Source organism: Crinia signifera, chromosome 3 (genome assembly GCF_055691185.1).
Source record: "Crinia signifera chromosome 3, ASM5569118v1, whole genome shotgun sequence".
Classification (NCBI taxonomy): domain Eukaryota; kingdom Metazoa; phylum Chordata; class Amphibia; order Anura; family Myobatrachidae; genus Crinia; species Crinia signifera.
Window position 1 is genome coordinate 82,501 of NC_139219.1, and position 20,459 is coordinate 102,959.

The 20,459-nt window shown below is 46.6% G+C and overlaps 1 protein-coding gene across 1 annotated transcript in view; it reads left to right on the forward strand.

The window, feature by feature from the left end:
* Positions 1–20,459, forward strand: part of LOC146063110 (cytochrome P450 4B1-like) — a 101,865-nt gene that overhangs the window by 14,462 nt on the left and 66,944 nt on the right. The window contains exons 2-3 of the mRNA XM_083175124.1: positions 11,910–12,061; positions 16,008–16,114. Of these exons, the coding sequence (XP_083031250.1) occupies positions 11,910–12,061; positions 16,008–16,114 (259 nt within the window). The remainder of the gene's footprint in view (positions 1–11,909; positions 12,062–16,007; positions 16,115–20,459) is intronic.

Consider the following 20,459-nt stretch of genomic DNA (forward strand, 5'->3'; position numbering starts at 1 on the left):
ATGAGAGAAAACAAATTATTATAACATATATACTTATAGAATTGTATCTTGGTATTTAAATATAAATAAATGTTTTTCCTGTTGTCCCAAAGTTCAAATTAGTATCTTACAGATTATACATATGCAGGCCTGGACCATCAGCATTAGAAAAACCAAAACAAAACCGAAAAATTTAAAATAATTATTTCTATTCTATATGTGATCCCTCCCTTGCGGATTGGCCCAAATCTGCATAATATTGCATATCTTTAAGGATATAATATCCCGGACGAGCCCCCATCTATGAAAATCCATTTATTTATATATGCAAAGTATACTTAATTTATTCATGTCGCACGCGATCAATAAGCGAATGTCCAGAATTGTAATTAATGAATATTATTTATGAATGCAAGCGGATGAAACTGTATCACGGATTGTACAATATAACAATACAGATATTATAATTAATACGATTATTAAACCAGCATCCTTAAATACAGTTAACCTCAGTGTTATATGTGTGTATGTATGTGTGTACAGTGCTGGGGGCGTGGCTATACAGCAGCATGAATGAACCTGATTGTCGGCCATCTTGTGGCCAGATCACATGTAGGTAGGCCGCATGAGGTCGGCCATTTTAAGGTAGACAATGATGAACACAAACCTGCATCAAGCAACACTCACAATCCGGAATATAACTTGCACATTCAGCAAACACACTAAACCTGCAGCATACACAATTTGAATATTATTAAGCAACAATGTACTCGCTAAATAGTGCACCCAAATGGCACTATACAATCCAAGGCCTTGCTATATCATAATCACATCACATGGCATTACACTCGCCATCCTAACACATGCAAGCGACACTATTCATTCATATAGGTTTTATCCGCCAGTTTATCTAAATATTCTCACTGGATATTACACAAAGCTTTCACACACTTAGGTGAAAACAGTTCAGAGCTAATCCATTCTAGGACATAAACACACAATCCATTAAACACAAATGCTGGAATCCATTCGTACTCACGCATAGCCTAACACAGGTTTTCAACTACATGCGTCCCTTTTAGCAACACACATGTGAATACAAAGAATCCATCCATACAATAGTGGACTACTCTCACAGCACATGTTTCTTACAGACCTTTACATCCGATTATCTAGATACTCTAGCCAGACAATATACTATAAAACTCTTCTACAACCACACTAGGACACACATGGGCTAGTTTAAATATCAATGTTAACGTCTATCTACACAAAGGTTATACTGTAGGCCGAAGCATGAGCACATGTTTACAATTGATATTCCAGGCCTCTTTCTGCCTAACCCTCTGGTATGATACAGGATAGTATCTCAATCTAACAAGCCAAACATATCCTCTCTTAACAGATCAAAACACCACACTTCCAACACAGTAAACCTCCATATGTCCAGGGTCAACACATCACACCAAGATCCTGCTGATCCACATATACTCCACTCACGATTCATAATTACAGGCTATAACACAGCACGTTTCAACCATCAGATCTATGTATGATATATTATTACAATGCCTTATCTCAATGATCCTAGCTAAAAATTATGGGTGACATTCTATGATATGCGCTAAATGCGCATGTTTAATTCGCACCCTGTATCGCCGCAAATCGCCTATTTAGAAATCGCATTTTTCAGCCTAAATGCGCATATTTAATGTGATGCGCATTGGAGGCTGAAAAGTGCGAATAGGGGCGATTTGCGGCGATGTGGTGCGCTGGTTTTAGTCCTGAAAATGTGCGATTTTCATGTGTGAAAATCGCACATTTGCAGGACAGCGCAAGGTGTAAAAAAAAGAACCGAGCGCGGGGTCCCCCGCCCGAGTGTAACCAGCCCCGGGCTCACTGAGCCGGTGCTGGTGACATAAAATCAGGGTCCCCGACAAATAGGGGTCCCCTTGATTTTATGAAACCAGCACCAGACTCAAGGTCCGGCGCTGGTTCCCAAAATACGGGGGACAAAGTGACTAGGGGTCCCCCGTATTTTAAGAACCAGCACCGTACACAACCAGCCAGCAGGCTAATGCCACAGCCGGGGGGAGACTTTTTATACAAGTCCCCCCCGGCCAAAGCATTAACCCCCTGGCTGGTCAGCATGGGCAGGGGTCCTGGGGAAGTGGGGACCCCCCCAATGAAGGGGTCCCCCCCCTCCAGGACTTACCAGCCCATGCTGATAGTCCGGGGCTGTCCTCCATGCCCCTGGGCTGTGGGCATGGAGCTGATGCTTTGTGTAAAAAAAAAGAATGTCAACTATTGTTTTACACTGGCGAACTATCAGTCCCAGCAAGCCTACCCCGCATGCTGGGACTTGGGGAACCACAAGTCCCAGCATGCGGGGCATTAAAGTGCCCGCTGGCACTTGTAGTTCTGCAGTGTAAAAAATAGTGCACAAAATCACACTGACACCCTGAGAAATAAAACTTTAATACACACAAAACACACTGATACTTACCTACCTTGAGCCCGTAGGTCGGTCCCTGGATCCTGGATTCGTCCTCCGGGGCTCCAGGGCAGAAGAGTCCGGTTCCGGGCCCTTGGTCCTGGTTCCGGGGCTGGTCCTGGGGTTCCGGGGCTCCTGGCGTGAAGAATCCGGGGTCCGGGATCCGTGGTAGTCCAGAGGGGTACCTAAGTAGGGAAATCCTACTCACCTGCTCCCCGGCGGCGACCTCCGGTGACAGCGCTGCTCCCGACTGGTACCCGGCTTCAAGGAGTTGGTCCGGCGCTGAGATGTTGCTCCCTCGACGTCTCTGAACAGAATGATTTCTCGGCCAATCAGGAGCCGAGAAAGTCGGCTCCTGATTGGCCAGAAATCATTCTGAATATAGACGCCGACGGAGTAACATCTCAGCGCATCCAGAGCAGAGATGTTACTCCGTCGGCGTCTATATTCAGAATGATTTCTGGCCAATCAGGAGCCGACTTTCTCACTATTTTTTACACTGCAGAACTACAAGTGCCAGCGGGCACTTTAATGCCCCGCATGCTGGGACTTGTGGTTCCCCAAGTCCCAGCATGCGGGGTAGGCTTGCTGGGACTGATAGTTCGCCAGTGTAAAACAATAGTTGACATTCTTTTTTTTACACAAAGCATCAGCTCCATGCCCACAGCCCAGGGGCATGGAGGACAGCCCCGGACTATCAGCATGGGCTGGTAAGTCCTGGAGGGGGGGGGACCCCTTCATTGGGGGGGTCCCCACTTCCCCAGGACCCCTGCCCATGCTGACCAGCCAGGGGGTTAATGCTTTGGCCGGGGGGGACTTGTATAAAAAGTCTCCCCCCGGCTGTGGCATTAGCCTGCTGGCTGGTTGTGTCCGGTGCTGGTTCTTAAAATACGGGGGACCCCTAGTCACTTTGTCCCCCGTATTTTGGGAACCAGCGCCGGACCTTGAGTCTGGTGCTCGTTTCATAAAATCAAGGGGACCCCTATTTGTCGGGGACCCTGATTTTATGTCACCAGCACCGGCTCAGTGAGTCCGGGGCTGGTTATACTCGGGCGGGGGACCCCGCGCTCGTTTTTTTTTTTTATTTAACCATTTATTTTATTTTTTACAGCAGAACCCTGCACGGAACATTGCGATCTGTGCAGGGTTCTGCCTAATTCGCCTAACAGACCCAGGTCTGAAATAAGTGCGAAAATTAGTCACTTAAATAATGCGATGTGCAAATGCGCATAGCATTAAATAAGCGACTTGTATACTTTTCTGTGCGCAAACATCTGGATGCGATAAAAATGCGAATTAATCTCGCATTTTTATTCACCAGACATTTACGCACAAAATATGCGATTTCAGCCCCTGTGCGCCTCCTATTAAATCGGCGATTTAATGGGAAAATGCGATAGCGCCATTTTGTGGTCTAATTACCGCAAAATAGCGCTAATCGCATATCATAGAATGTCACCCTATATCTCAAACACAGACACAAGCTTTCTTTGTGTAGCTGTATGTAAACATACTCTGGGCCTAAGCACATGTTAATATCCGAAGATAACAAAGATTGGAAGTTAACTGCTCCTAAACTTTCTAACATAATCCATGTTCCATAACCGTGGGTCCTAGTACACAATTCAATCAGTCCTACAAGTATACATTTCTTAACGCCATGTATCCATCTTATACATCTTCTCCAGGAGTGCTGCACTGCATCTTATCTGGGCCAAGTTCCAATAGCAACTAACTGTATCTTATCTCATTTACTTTCCAAGAAAACTCTCTAGGGGGAGGGGTGGATCCTTTTGTCTTTCCAGGGACCATTCAGTCACCTTCTATCAATAGCCTGCAGACACGCCCCTTGTTACTGTATCTTGAATGGTTCAGGTATTCCTTTTGAAAGTTAATGGCCACACCTCTTCTGCTGGTCATCTATGATTACTCTAATGTGAAGTTATAACTTGTATAAAATGTGAGTGCAACATGATATGGAATTCTAATAACTGTCATCTGATGGCTAAAATGATTCCAATCATTTTAAGACCAAACATGGCATATGAGCTAAAATATGTAACTTGATATGCAATATTTTCCTGACTTATGAGATAAAATAATATTTATCTCAGACTATATTAATGTTATGGGCATGGTTAAAATTATAATTATGGAAATTATATGCTGGGGAAAATTAGGCATTGACAGTATATATACACACTCATTGCACCAGTGGGGATAAAGCATGATATGACAGAGAAGGTCACCCTTCTCTGTGAACATGCAGGTCTCCGTTGTTGCCAGCTGCCACCAAAATAGGTTAGTGGGCCTTTACAGGTATTGTGTGTGAGCGGGCTCCTGGGTGACAGGGGACAGAGGAAGAGGTGGAAAACTGCTGTCCCCAAATTATTCTAGTGATTCCTCGGGTGTACTTCTGTCCTCCACTTGCAGTTACCTGCAGTGATGGGGGATGAGCGGCACCAGGGGAACAGGTACGGCTGTAAGCGGGAACAGAAATAGCAAAATTAAAAGTATGTGTGAGACGTTTAAGGGTACATCTCCACAATGGAGCCGAAATTGGAGAAGAGGGGAGCGGGGAGGAGACTAGCGGTACCTGTCTGTTGGTCCAGATGCAGTGCTGGGAGCCCCCAGAAGTGTGTAGATAAATGCTTTGGGCAATCAGCGTCTGTGATAGAGCTGAGGTTTGAGTGTTCTGTCCACTGGTCCGGGAAAAGTATCAGAAGCCACTGTGGGTGGGCGGCTGCGGGACGCGCTGCAGTCTGCGTGTGTAGTTGCCGCCGCGGTCAGCGTCTCAGCGATAGCGCTAGTTTGATGGACACAATCAGACGATCGTTTCGCCTGTGGAGGCTCTACACCTATAACCTCTAGAGAAATTTCTCTTGCTTCACTACAAATGTTATTGTTGATAAAACGATTACCTCCAACGGATAAGAACCATTTGGCCCATCTAGTCTGCCCCTTTTTTATCCTTCAGGTAATCTCAACCCTTTTTGATCCTGATTTCTTTGTAAGGATATTCATATGCCTATCCCAAGCATGTTTAAATTGTTCTACTGTCTTAGCCTCTACCACCTCTGATGGGAGGCTATTCCACTTATCCACTACCTGTTCTGTGAAGTAATTTTTTCTAACATTTCCCCCGAACCTACCTCCCTCCAGTTTTAGTGCATGTCCTCGTGTTCTATTACTTCTTTTCCTTTGAAGAAAATTTCCCTCCTGTACTATGTTAAAACCCTTGATATATGTGAAGATTTCTATCATGTCCCCTCTTTACCTTCTCTGCTCCAAACTATACATGTTAAGATCTTTTAGTCTTTCCAGGTAAGTGATGTAGGGCATGCACCATTTTATTTGCCCTTCTTTGTATACTCTCCAATGTATTTATATCCTTCTGAAGATATGGGGTGACATTCTATGGGTTGAGGTAAATAGACTTTTGTGATTTTTTTTGCAAAAACGGCCGAAATCGCATTTTTTTTCCATTTTCGCATATTTAATGAGCTGCGAAAATGTGAAAAAAGTGCGATTTTTGCCAACAAGTTGGACACACTGGAAATGCGATGGCTGCTTTTCGCAGCACATCGCATCCAGATGTTTTCACATGAAAAAGTATACAAATCGCATATTTAATGGTATGCGATTTGTATAAAGTGTGTCTATAATTCGCCCAAAAATCAGACCAGGTTCTGATGGGCGAATTAGCCAGAACCCTGCACAGATCGCAATGATCTGTGCAGGGTTCTGGTGTAAAAAAATATTTAAACAGTTAAAATAAAAAAAAAAACCAGCGCGGGGTTCCCCGTCAGAGCATAACCAGCCCCGGGCTCATTGAGCCGGTGCTGGTGACATAAAATCAGGGTCCCCGACAAATAGGGGTCCCCTTGATTTAATGAAACCAGCACCAGGCTCAAGGTCCGGCGCTGGTTCCCAAAATACGGGGGACAAAATGACTAGGGGTCCCCCGTATTTTAAGAACCAGCACCAGACCCAACCAGCCAGCAGGGTAATGCCACAGCCGGGGGACACTTATTATATAAGGTCCCGCGGCCAAAGCATTAACCCCCTGGCTGGTCAGCATGGGCAGGGGTCCTGGGGAAGTGGGGACCCCCCCAAAGAAGGGGTCCCCCCACTCCAGGACTTACCAGCCCATGCTGAAAGTCCAGGGCTGTCCCCGATGCCCCTGGGCGGTGGGCATCGGGCTGATGTAAAGTGTAAAAAAAAGAATATAAACTATTGTTTTCTACTGTAGAACTATGAGTCCCAGCAAGCCTACCCCGCATGCTGGGACTTGGAGAACCACAAGTCCCAGCATGCGGGGCATTAAAGGGCCCGCTGGCACTTGTAGTTCTACAGTACAAAAAATAGTTAAATAAAACACACTGACACCCTGAAAAATAAAAGTTTAATACACACATAACACACACACTGATACTTACCTACCTTGAGCCCGTAGGTCGGTCCCTGGATCCTGGGTCCGGGCTCCGGGGCTCCAGGGCAGAAGAGTCCGGTTCTCGGCTCCTGATTGGCCGCTAGGCGGCCAATGGAATCATTCTGAGAAGAGGCGCGGAAGATGAAACATCTCTGCGCCTCTTCAGTCCGAGAGCGGGTACCAGCCGGGAGCAGCGCGTCTGCCGGAGAGGATGCCGATGTCGTCGCCGGGGACCAGGTGAGTAGGATTTCCTTCCTCAGGTACCCCTGTGGACTACTTCGGATCCTGGACCCCAGATTCTTCAGCCCAGGAGCCCCGGAACCCTGGAACCAGGACCAAGGCCCCGGAACCGGACTCTTCTGCCCTGGAGCCCGGACCCAGGATCCAGCGACCGACCTACGGGCTCAAGGTAGGTAAGTATCAGTGTGTGTGTTATGTGTGTATTAAACTTTTATTTTTCAGGGTGTCAGTGTGTTTTATTTAACTTTTTTTTGTACTGTAAAACTACAAGTGCCAGCGGGCCCTTTAATGCCCCGCATGCTGGGACTTGTGGTTCTCCAAGTCCCAGCATGCGGGGTAGGCTTGCTGGGACTCATAGTTCTACAGTAGAAAACAATAGTTAATATTCTTTTTTTTTTACACTTTACATCAGCCCAATGCCCACCGCCCAGGGGCATCGGGGACAGCCCCGGACTTTCAGCATGGGCTGGTAAGTCCTGGAGGGGGGGAACCCCTTCTTTGGTGGGGTCTTCACTTCCCCAGGACCCCTGCCCATGCTGACCAGCCAGGGGGTTAATGCTTTGGCCACGGGACCTTATATAATAAGTGTCCCCCGGCTGTGGCATTACCCTGCTGGCTGGTTGGGTCTGGTGCTGGTTCTTAAAATACAGGGGACCCCTAGTCATTTTGTCCCCCGTATTTTGGGAACCAGCGCCGGACCTTGAGCCTGGTGCTGGTTTCATTAAATCAAGGGGACCCCTATTTGTCGGGGACCCTGATTTTATGTCACCAGCACCGGCTCAATGAGCCCGGGGCTGGTTATGCTCTGGCGGGGGACCCCGCATTGTTTTTTTTTTCTTTTAATTTGCGCTTTCCTGCAAACGTGCGATTTTCAGACATGAAAATCGCACATTTTCAGGACTAAAGACATCGCACCAACTCGCACCTATTCGCACTATTTGGGCCGTTTTTCGCATCTCATTAAATATGCGAAAAACGGGCCAATCTTGCGATTTTAAAAAGGGCGAAGTGGTGCGATAAAAAAAATGCGCATTTATCTCAAATCATAGAATGTCACCCATGGTCTCCAGAACTGGACACAGTATTCCAGATGAGGCCGTAACAATGACCTATAAAGTGGCTTTATTACGTCTTTTTTTCTGCTACTGATTCCTCTCCCTATGCAACCAACCTTTGCTACATTGCTTTCCTGCCTTTAAGTTACTTGAAATAGTGACTCCTAGATCCCTTTCCTCCTCAGTAGTTTCCATTATAGTACCCTTGACACTATATTGAGCTTTTGGGTTTTTGAGTCCCAAGTGCATAATTTTTTTTTTTAAGCATTAAACTGTAGTTGCCATGCTCTTGACCAATTCTCAAGTTTTCCTAGATCATCAGTCAATTGATTTACCCCTCCTGGTGTGTCTACTCTGTTGCATATCTTTGTGTCATCTGCAAAAAGGCATACTTTCCCCTCAATACCATTTGCAATGTCACTAACAAAGATATTAAAGAGCACTGGTCCAAGTACAGATCCCTGGGGTACTCCACTGGTAACATGTCTCTCCATAGAATGCACTCCATTTACTACAACTGTCTGTTTCCTATCCTGCAACAAGGTTCTTATCCATTTAATTGTTTTATAATCCAATCCCACACTGTCAAGTTTATTTAGCAGTCTGCGGTGTGGGACAGTGTCAAATGCCTTACTAAAGTCTAGATATGCCACATCTACAGCCCCCCCTTCATCTATTATTTTGGTCACAGAGTCAAAAAAGTCAATAAGATTTGTTTGGCATGAAAACCATGTAAAACCATGCTGTTTTGGATCCTGTAAATTGTTTAATTTAAGATTTTCCACTATTTTTTATTTTAATAGTGTTTCCATTAATTTCCCTACTACTGATGTAAGGCTCACTGGTCTGTAGTTACTTGCTTCTTCTTTGCTTCCGCTTTTGTGCAGCGGAACTACATTTTCTCTTTTCCAGTCCTCTGGAACTGCACCTGTATCTAGTGACTGGTTGAATTAATCTGTCAATGGCGCTACCAGCACATCTTTTAGTTCTTTTAGTATCCTTGGATGCATTCCGTCCCCATTGATTTATCCACTTTCAGTCTTGAAAGTTCTGTTAGGACTTTCTTCCCAGTAAATGTACTTCCATCTACCTTATTTTTATGAATGTCCTTGCAACTTAACTGTGGTCCCTTCCCTTCTCCTTCTATAGTGAATACGGAGCAAAAATAATTATTTAGATGATCTGCAATTTCCTTTTCTCCCTCAACCAAATTTCTCAGTGTCTGTCCGCAGTCTTATTATTCCTCCATTTGATTTTCTCCTTTCACTTATATACTTAAAAAAAGTTTTGCTTCCTTTATCTACCGACTGAGCCACTTTCTCCTCAGCTTGTGCCTTGTCACGCCTGATCACTTTCTTAAGGTGCCCATACACGGTCCGTTTAACGGATCCGTTCGGCACTTAACCCCTTCCCGACATTTGACGTACATTTACGTCATGGTCGGGATGTACTTCCCGACACATGACGTAAATGTACGTCATGACTTTAAACTGTCACCGCGTCTATAGACGCGGTGACAGAGGGACGATGTCTGCCGTCCCTGACAGCAGACATCTTCCTTCATTGCCCAGGGGGGGCACCGATGCCCCCCCCCTCAGCGATCGCTGCGATTGGCTGTTCAAACGTGAACAGCCAAAAGCAGCGTTTACTGTGTTATGTGTATAATTTTGACTCTGCTGCCCCCTAGTGTCCAAAAAAATTAAAAGCAGGTTGAAATAATGATGTAATAATAAAGTATACATATGGTCTATGTTAGTTATTAACTATTTTGAGTGGTATGATTATTTGTCTCACAAGCAGAAAATTTAACATTTTGCAAATTGCAAAATGTTCAATTTTTTTACGACATTTTGGTATTTTTCACAAAAAAAAACAGACTGTATCGACCAAAATTTACCACTAACTTAAAGTACAATGTGTCACGAGAAAACAATCTCAAAATCACTGGGATAAGTAAAAGCAAAAAAAAGTTATCCCCACTTAAGTGATACATGTCAGATTTGAAAAAAAGGCCTCTGTCAGGAAGGCAAAAACAGGCTGCGTCGGTAAGGGGTTAATTAGCACGCATCGCATCGGATCGCATCCCTAGTGCATGCCTTGTGCATGCACTGTGATCCGATGCGATGTGTACCTAGTACAAAAAGTATGTGCAGCACATTCTTTTTGTACCGTACGATGAGATGCGCGGGAGCGCGCATCTCATAGTACAGAACGGACGGTCCGGGAACGGACCATCTATGGGCACCTTTAGCCTCCTTGCCTCTTTGTCGTTATTATTATTTTGAGTCTGCTTGTATGTCCTAAAGGCCATCTTTTTTGCTTTTACACTAGTTGATAACTCTTTTGTAAACCACACTGGCTTCATTTTCCTGGTGCTTTTCTTAACCCTTTTGATACAAAGGTCTGTTGCCTTTAGTATTGCACTTTTTTAATTTTTCCACCTCTCCTGCACTCCTTTCAAGTTCCTCCAATCCGCTAATGAGTCTCTTAAACATTTCCCCATTTTTGCAAAGTCAGCCTTCCTAAAATCCAACCCGTTAGTTTTTGTGTGACTGGAGTTGGATCCTGTCTTGATACCTGGTTCTCACCCACATTTATGTCTGATTTCCTGTCACCATTTGTGAGTATTAAATCTAATATTGAGTAAACCTGTGCACCGGTCCGCTACCCCTTTCCCCCTTCCCCCCACAAAATGTAACCCTTCTCACATCATGTCACTGCCCCTGTCACATGCAGCCCTGTCCTCACTAACACATCACTGTGCTGCTGGAGACCCTTCTCCCGCCCACTATATAATTCCCATGCACCACTGTCCTAACTGACGCAGCACACATCTCCTGATATACTCTGTGCTGCTAAAGATTCTTCACTCCTCCACTATATAACTCACATGCAGCACTGTACTTTACAGATACATCCCTTATCTCCTGATATACTCTGTGCTGCTCTGGGCACTGCTCCTCCCACTATATAACTCACATGCAGCACTGCCCTCACCAATACATCCCTCATCTCCTGATATACTCTCTACTGCTGGGGACCATGCTTCTCCCATTGTATGAGTGAGCACTGTCCTCACCAATACATCTCTCATCTCCTGATATAATCTGTGCTGCTGGGGACCATAGTTATCCCATTATATTATAAGTGAGTACTGTCCTCACCAATACATCCCTCATCTCCTGATATACTCTGTGTTGCTGGGAATCCTGCTTCTCCCATTATATAAGTGAGCACTGACCATACCAATACATCCATCGTCTCCTGATATACTCTGTGCTGCTGGGGATCCTGCTTCTCCCATTATATAAGTGAGCACTGACCGTACCAATACATCCATCGTCTCCTGATATACTCTGTGCTGCTGGGGATCCTGCTTCTCCCATTATATAAGTGAGCACTGACCGTACCAATACATCCATCGTCTCCTGATATACTCTGTGCTGCTGGGGCTCCTGCTTCTCCCATTATATAAGTGAGCACTGTCCTTACAAATACATCCCTCCTCTCCTTATATACTCTGTGCTGCTGGGGATCCTGCTTCTCCCATTATATAAGTGAGCACTGACCGTCCCAATACATCCCTCATCTCCTGATATACTCTGTGCTGCTAGGCATCCTGCTTTTCCTATTATATAAGTGACCACAGTTCTCTCCAATGCATCCCTCCTCTCCTGATATACTCTGTGCTCTATTTTTGTCTCTGCAGTGATAATTCCTATATCAGTGCCGTGTATGACCTTGCCAGTCTGACACAACAAAGGATCCGGACATTTCCCTATCACAGTGCACTGATTTACCAGCTCAGCCCTCATGGATTCCTCTTCCGTAGGGCTTGCCGGATAGCACACCAACACACTGGTAAGTCGCAGCTTGTTCCCTGAAAAGTGATTACCACAAACCCATTTCTGCTCCTCATCAAATGTACAGTATATTCTAGTACCCCACCCCCCTCCCCCAGCACAAGACCCTTCACCATTACCTAACGTCTTTCTCTGATTACACCAGATCCCCGCAGCGACCCACTTCCCACCCACCCCCCTCCCCCAGCACAAGACCCTTCACCATTACCTAACGTCTTTCTCTGATTACACCAGATCCCCGCAGCGACCCACTTCCCACCCACCCCCCTCCCCTAGCACAAGACCCTTCACCATTACCTAACGTCTTTCTCTGATTACACCAGATCCCCGCAGCGCCCCACTTCCCACCCCCCCTCCCCCAGCACAAGACCCTTCACCATTACCTAACGTCTTTCTCTGATTACACCAGATCCCCGCAGCGCCCCACTTCCCACCCCCCCTCCCCCAGCACAAGACCCTTCACCATTACCTAACGTCTTTCTCTGATTACACCAGATCCCCGCAGCGCCCCTCTTCCCACCCACCCCCCTCCCCCAGCACAAGACCCTTCACCATTACCTAACGTCTTTCTCTGATTACACCAGATCCCCGCAGCGCCCCACTTCCCACCCCCCCTCCCCCAGCACAAGACCCTTCACCATTACCTAACGTCTTTCTCTGATTACACCAGATCCCCGCAGCGCCCCACTTCCCACCCCCCCTCCCCCAGCACAAGACCCTTCACCATTACCTAACGTCTTTCTCTGATTACACCAGATCCCCGCAGCGCCCCTCTTCCCACCCACCCCCCTCCCCCAGCACAAGACCCTTCACCATTACCTAACGTCTTTCTCTGATTACACCAGATCCCCGCAGCGACCCACTTCCCACCCACCCCCCTCCCGTAGCACAAGACCCTTCACCATTACCTAATGTCTTTCTCTGATTACACCAGATCCCCGCAGGGCACCACTTCCCACCCACCCCCCTCCCCTAGCACTGGACCCTTCACAATTACCTAATGTCTTTCTCTGATTACACCAGATTCCCGCAGCTCCCCACTCCCCCCCCCCCCCCCCCCCTCCCCTAGCACTGGACCCTTCACCATTACCTAACGTCTTTCTCTGATTACACCAGGTCCCCGCAGCGCCCCACTTCCCACCCCACCCCCCTCCCCCAGCACAAGACCCTTTACCATTACCTAATGTCTTTCTCTGATTACACCAGATCCCCGCAGCGCCCCACTTCCCACCCCCCCTCCCCCAGCACAAGACCCTTCACCATTACCTAACGTCTTTCTCTGATTACACCAGATCCCCGCAGCGCCCCTCTTCCCACCCACCCCCCTCCCCCAGCACAAGACCCTTCACCATTACCTAACGTCTTTCTCTGATTACACCAGATCCCCGCAGCGCCCCACTTCCCACCCCCCCCTCCCCCAGCACAAGACCCTTCACCATTACCTAACGTCTTTCTCTGATTACACCAGATCCCCGCTGCCTCTCGGGCTCCAAGGACTCAGTGGGAACTGACGTCTGTCGGTAACGCTGCACACTTAGGCTAACACAAATCAAAATACATTCAATTGGGAGGGGAAGCAGGGGGGCATACACTGCGGGCGCAGTCGGTCTGCGTACGCTTCGCAGGTAAGCTTCGTTGGGACCAACCTGACAGTTGATACCTATACCGTTCATCCATATTCATGAAGGGGTGTCTTGTGGGCGTGTATGTGTTAGCACGCCCATACTGAGTAAGTAGGGATGCCAATCCCGGGGCATTTTTTCAATCCCGGGAATCGGGATTGAAAAATGCTCAATCCCAGGATTCCCGGGATTGGCATCTCTAATCAGTTTAGGCAAAAAAAAGCGCTACAAAGAAGCCCAGTCCCCCCCGCTACAGCCGCCCCGCACATTCATTTACTCACACCGGCGGCCGGGAGCAGGGCAGACAGGGCAGGAGCAGGAGGCGTCAGCGGCGGTAGCAGCAGCAGCAGAGCCGCCCGGAGGGCGGGCGGCCGACGCTGCCAGGTCCGGTCCAGGTCAGAGATGATTCTGGAGCGGGTATGGGCAGTCCGACCTGCGCAGCGTGATGGTCAGAGGTCACGCTGCGCTGGTCGGACTGCCCATACCCGCTCCAGACTGCAGTTTGGGGATCAGGAACTCCTGGGTAGCGTCTGAGCACTCGCTCAGACGCTGCCCGGCATTAAATATGCGCATGCGCATATAATCCCGAAATCCCGGGATTGGAAGATCCAATCCCGGGATTCAAATCCCAGCGTTTTTTAGGCCAAATCCCGGGATCCCGCCGATCCCGATCCCGGGATTGGCCACCCTATGAGTAAGGTATTGGGATCAAGGGAGCGATTGCCGTGTATAGTTTGAAACAATTAGTTGGTATGCAATTTATTGGTATCACAGTATTTTATGATAGAATCAAACTGATAGCAGGGCATTATCCCGTACGTACGTACGTACGTAGTGTTCCCTAGGAAGTTCAGACAAAATAATTTTTTTATATACATGTCTCTTAAAGGGAGAACTATCACGTATATGCATTGTTAATCAATAGTTGAGAGGAAGGAATCCAAGTATTTCACTAGGGCTGGTGCATTCTAGTGGTTTGCGTGGAATGCAAGAGGGGAAGGCATTTATCTCTGCTTATGAAGAATACATGTAATAATCTTATTGATTCTATAGTAGTGAAGTTCATATCTGATTGGATTAATCATATCTCAAATAGTACAGATTGTTTGAATGTGTGTTAGTCAGTATTAGTAAAAATTACATAGAGAAAGGGGAACAAGGGGAAGAAAATAGAAGAATTAGTTTATATTGCACAAATAGATGTGTGATACCGAGTATAAATCTATTAAATTAGAGAGAAAAATAATGATAGTGAGGATGGGGATTCTGGATTGGAATGGGATCAAAGTCTCAAACGTACATATAAAATAATATGCATGTGGTATAAATACATACTTGGTGACGTGATTAAAGAGAGATTTTCATTAAATTAAACGTAAAAGGCATGGCCTACACATGCAGAGGTGTGGCCTACACATGTAGGGGCAGGGCCTATACACATAGCAGTGTAGGGGCGGTGCCTACACAAGTAGCGGTGTAGGGGCAATCTAGATCGCTTAGAAAATGCCCCAACATGGCTCTGTGTGTATGGGGCCATAGCGATGCTTGTCGCTATCACCCGAGATTAATAACCAGCTGGATATTAATCGTTCAGGCCCAGTCTTCTCATCGTAGCACGCAACAGCCCTGATATATGCTCAGGACACAGCAGCACTGACCCCATCGCTGTGTGCTGAGCAATCGTATATACATGTATGTGCACACATAGCTCTACACACAGAGTGCATTTATGTTTCATGAACACCGTATACCATAGTAGCCTAAAGGTCTTTTAAACTCATTATTTTTTGTGCATTACACAGTGTGTACATTGAACCATAGGAAGGCAAATGGTTTACATATTTTGGAATTTAGGTTATGAGAGGCTTAACCTATATATACATCAGGGTTGCCTACTTTTGCACTGCCCTCTCCGTCAGCGGGCAGCCAGGTCTTTGAGGCAGGGGGACAGGGCCGCTCATGGGGTGGTGGAAAGGGCAGAATGGGGCGGAGCTAGGGTGATATGTCACAATTTGGGGCATGGCCAGTACGAACGCGTCCCCATGGCCACGCCACCTGCCGTGTAATGCCGGTATTGCAGGCATTGCACAGTGGGGGGTGGAGCTACATGACATGAGCGTGTCACTTGGTCACACAACCCCTGCCGTCAGGAGGGGTGCGGGAGACAGATAGAAATCTGGGGGGCCAGGAGGGGGTTCCGATTTCTGGGATGCTCCCGGCCATTCCGGGAGGGTAGGCAACCCTGATATACATAAATGAATGTTGTACTGTAGAACTGCAGCTAAATGGGTACAATATAAATATCTGCATATTTTACATCAGATAAAGTTATTAAACAGAGAAAACAACTCTTGGAAAACAAGGAAGAGATGGATAAAATCAGACAGAAGAGACATCCTGACTTCCTGGACATTCTCCTCTGTGCCAAGGTTAGTTTATTGACCGCTGTTACTGGCCTCATACTGACACATTACTGGCCTCTCTTACTGACCCCTGTTACTGGCCACTTACTGACACATTACTGACCACTGTTACTGGCCTCTCTTACTGACCCCTGTTACTGGTCTCATACTGACACATTACTGACCACTGTTACTGGCCATGCTTACTGACACATTGCTGGCCTCTCCAACTGACCACTGGTACTAGCCTCTCTTACTGACCCCTGTTACTCACATCTCTTACTGACCCCTGTTACTCACATCTCTTATTGACCCCTGTTACTTGCCTCTCTTACTGACACATTACTAACCCCTGTTACTGGCCTCTCTTACTGACCCCTGTTACTGGCCTCTCTGAATGACACGTTACTGGCCTCTCTTACTGACTGCTGTTACTGGCCTCTCTTACTGACTTCTGTTACTGACCCCTGTTACTGACCCCTGTTACTGGCCTCATCCTCGAACATTACTGGCTTTTCGTACTGTCCCCTGTTACTGGCCTCTCTTACTGACTTCTGTTACTGTTCTCTCTTACTGACCCCTGTTACTGTTCTCTCTTACTGACCCCTGTTACTGGTCTCTCTTACTGACCCCTGTTACTGGCCTCTCTTACTGACCCTTGTTATTGGAATGTCTTACTGGCCCCTGTTACTGGCCTCATCCTGGAACATTACTGGCTTTTTGTACTGTCCGCTGCTACTGGCCTCTCTTACTGACCCTTGTTATTGGCATGTCTTACTGACACATTACTGGACTCTTTTACTGACCCCTGTTACTGGTCTCTCTTACTGACCACTGTTACTGGCCTCATCCTGGAACATTACTGGCTTTTCGTACTGTCCCCTGCTACTGGCCTCTCTTACTGACCCTTGTTATTGGCATGTCTTACTGACACATTACGGGAATCTGTTACTGGTCTCTCTTATTGACCCCTGTTACTGGCCTTTTTTACTGACCCCTGTTACTGGTCTCTCTTACTGACCCCTGGTACTGGCCTCTCTTACTGACTTCTGTTACTGGCCTCTCTTACTGATCCCTGTTACTGGTCTCATCCTGGAACATTACTGGCTTTTCGTACTGTCCCCTGCTACTGGCCTCTCTTACTGACGCTTGTTATTGGCATGTCTTACTGACACATTACTGGACTCTTACTGTTACTGGTCTCTCTTAATGACCCTTGTAGTGGCCATCCTTACTGACACATTATCAGCCCCTCTTACTGACCACTGTAAATGGTCTCCCTAACTGACTGCTGCTAGTGGCCTCTCTTACTGACCCCCATTATTGGTCTTTTACTGACACATTACTGGTCTCTGTAATGGTGCCCATACACGGTGCGTTATCACCATGCAATGTGATGCAGTGCGGCGCGCGATCCAGAGGGCATCACACAGTACAAAAAGTAACATACTTTTTGTACTGCCCGCGGATCCCATCACATCGCACGCAACACGCATCCAAAACACATGCGTTGCAATGCGATCCAGCCCATAATGGGTGTGATCATCGCAACGTGTATGGGCACCTTTACTGAAACATTACTGACCTCTCTTACTGACCCCTGTTACTGTCCTCTTTTACTGACCCCTTTTAATGGCTTCTCTTACTGACCCCTGTTACTGGCCTCATACTGACACATTACTGGCCTCTCTTACTGACCCCTTTACTGGCCACTTACTGGTACATTACTGACCACTGTCACTGGCCTTGCTTACTGACACATTACTGGCCTCTCTAACAGATCCCTGGTATTAGCCTCTCTTACTGACACATTGCTGGTCTCTCTTACTGACCCGGTACTGGCCTCTCTTATTGACCCATCTTACTGGCCTCACTTACTGGCCCCTGTTACTGACCTTTCTTACTGATACATTACTGGCCTCTCTTACTGATCCCTGTTACTGGCCTCTCTTACTGAACCCTGTTACTGGCCTCTCTTACTGAACCCTGTTACTGGCCTCTCTTACTGAACCCTGTTACTGTCCTCTCTTACTGAACCCTCTTACTGGCCTCTTTTACTGACCCCTGTTACTGGTCACTCTTACTGACCCCTGGTACTGGCCTTTCTTACTGACCCCTGTTACTGCCCTCTCTTATTGACCCCTGTTACTGCCCTCTCTTATTGACCCATGTTACTGGCCTCGCTTACTGAGTCCTGTTACTGGCCTCTCTTACTCACCCCTGTTACTGGCCTCATACTGAGACATTTCTGGCTTCTCTTACTGACCCCTTTTACTGGCCACTTACTGACACATTACTGACCACTGTTACTGGCCTTGCTTACTGACACATTGCTGGCCTCTCTTACTGACCCCTGGTACTGGCTTCTCTTACTGACCCCTGTTACTGGACTTTCTGACTGACACGTTACTGACCTCTGTTACTGGTCTCTGTTACTGACCTCTGTTACTGGCCTCTCTTATTGACCCCTGTTTCTGGCCTCTCTTACTGACCCCTGGTACTGGCCTCTCTTACTGACCCCTGGTACTGGCCTCTCTTACTGGCCTCTCTTACTGACCACTGGTACTGGCCTCTCTTACTGACCCCTGGTACTGGCATCTTTTACTGACCCCTGGTACTGGCCTCTCTTTCTGACCCCTGTTACTGGCCTCTCTTTTTGACCCTTGTTACTGGCCTCTCTTATTGACCCTTGTTACTGGCCTCTCTTATTAACCCTTGTTACTGGCCTCTCCTATTGACCCCTGTTACTGTTCTCTCTTACTGACCACTGTTACTGTTCTCTCTTACTGACCCCTGTTACTGGCCTCTCTTACTGACCTCTCTTATTGGCCTCTCTTACTGACCCCTGGTACTGGCTTCTCTTACTGACTCCTGGTACTGACCTCTCGTACTGACACATTGCTGGTCTCTCTTACTGACCTCTCTTACTGACACACTGCTGGTCTCTCTTACTGGCCTCTCTTACGGACACATTACTGGACTCTTGGAGAAGACTGACCTGGGTTAATCTGTTAGAGCGCCTCTATATGAGTATGATGCCTTAAAGAGCAGCCGATTCAGGGGATGGTCAGTTCCCCAAGTAAGAAATAAGAAACAACAGAGAAGGGAGAATCGGCGCTCAGAAGAAAAGTGCTAATTCAAGAGCTTGCATCAATTCAGCATATATTTAATCAAAAATGTCATACACATACAAACATATTATATAAAAATAAATACAAGAATAAAAACTATTCTGAATAAATGAATAACAATGGACCTGTTGGGAGAGATTGAGGATATGTATAGTCACCAATATTGTGTTGATAGGACCTGCACTGATCCGGCGGCTTGTGTCCATAAATTGTCCAAAGAGCGTCCGTGTGGATGTAGCCGTTTGATGGTATATCCTACTTGATGCCTTAAAGGTTGGCCCGTTTTCAAAAGAGATGTTGTTATAGCCAGCCCGGGGTGTCCTTTCAGTTGGAATGGCAATCAGGAATTGCAAGGCTTCTCACGGTCTCAATGGAGCAGGTATTAGGACAGGATCAGAAGAAGATGGAGCAGGTGGTCAACATTTTCCATGGTGGGACTTGATTTTTATCTCTCTCCAAATGGGGTCCAGCAAACACCAACGCGTTTCGCTGTGTTGGCTCACAGCTTTATCAAGGTGTGTTCTATCAAACAGGAACCTCACTTTTATACCCTACTTCCTGTGTAGGTAATTTGCATAAATTATTGATGCATGCACTTAATACACATTAAAAACATATTTATAATGCCTCGGAGACTTTGTTTATTTATAACACTTGGATTGAAAATCAACATATATAATAAAAAAACGTAGAAAGATGAAAACATAATATGAAAAATGCGGAGTGTGACCTCTTTCGGTCTCATTACTTCCGGGTTGACACTGTCACTTTTCTTATTACTATTTATAAAATCCTTGGTATACAATTGTGAGCAGGGTTATACTCTGCATAGATCAGGGGGTATTCTAATCATGCAGTATTCTGAAAACCATTCAGTCAATCGCTTCTGATCATGTAAAACAGTCAAAAGATCTGTTATTACGAGACCGGAAGTGACGCTACGACATTCTTTTACCCATCATGCTGGGTAGGTAACCATAGTAACGCGTCTTGTTCCGCGTATTAGTCTAGGAGAAATTAGTTTCTCACTCTCCAGGGGGGGATCTTATGATAAGCTGTTTGGTTAGGACAAATATGACCTTTTCCCTCTATTTGTAACGGGTAATGTGTCCCGAATAGCCGGAAGTGACGTATCGTCACTAATCCGGCGTTATTAGATGGAAAGTTGCACTGTCGTCGCGTCACTTCCGGGATCAGAGGATTCAGCTAGATGGAACGCAGGATACTTATTTCCTGCTTCA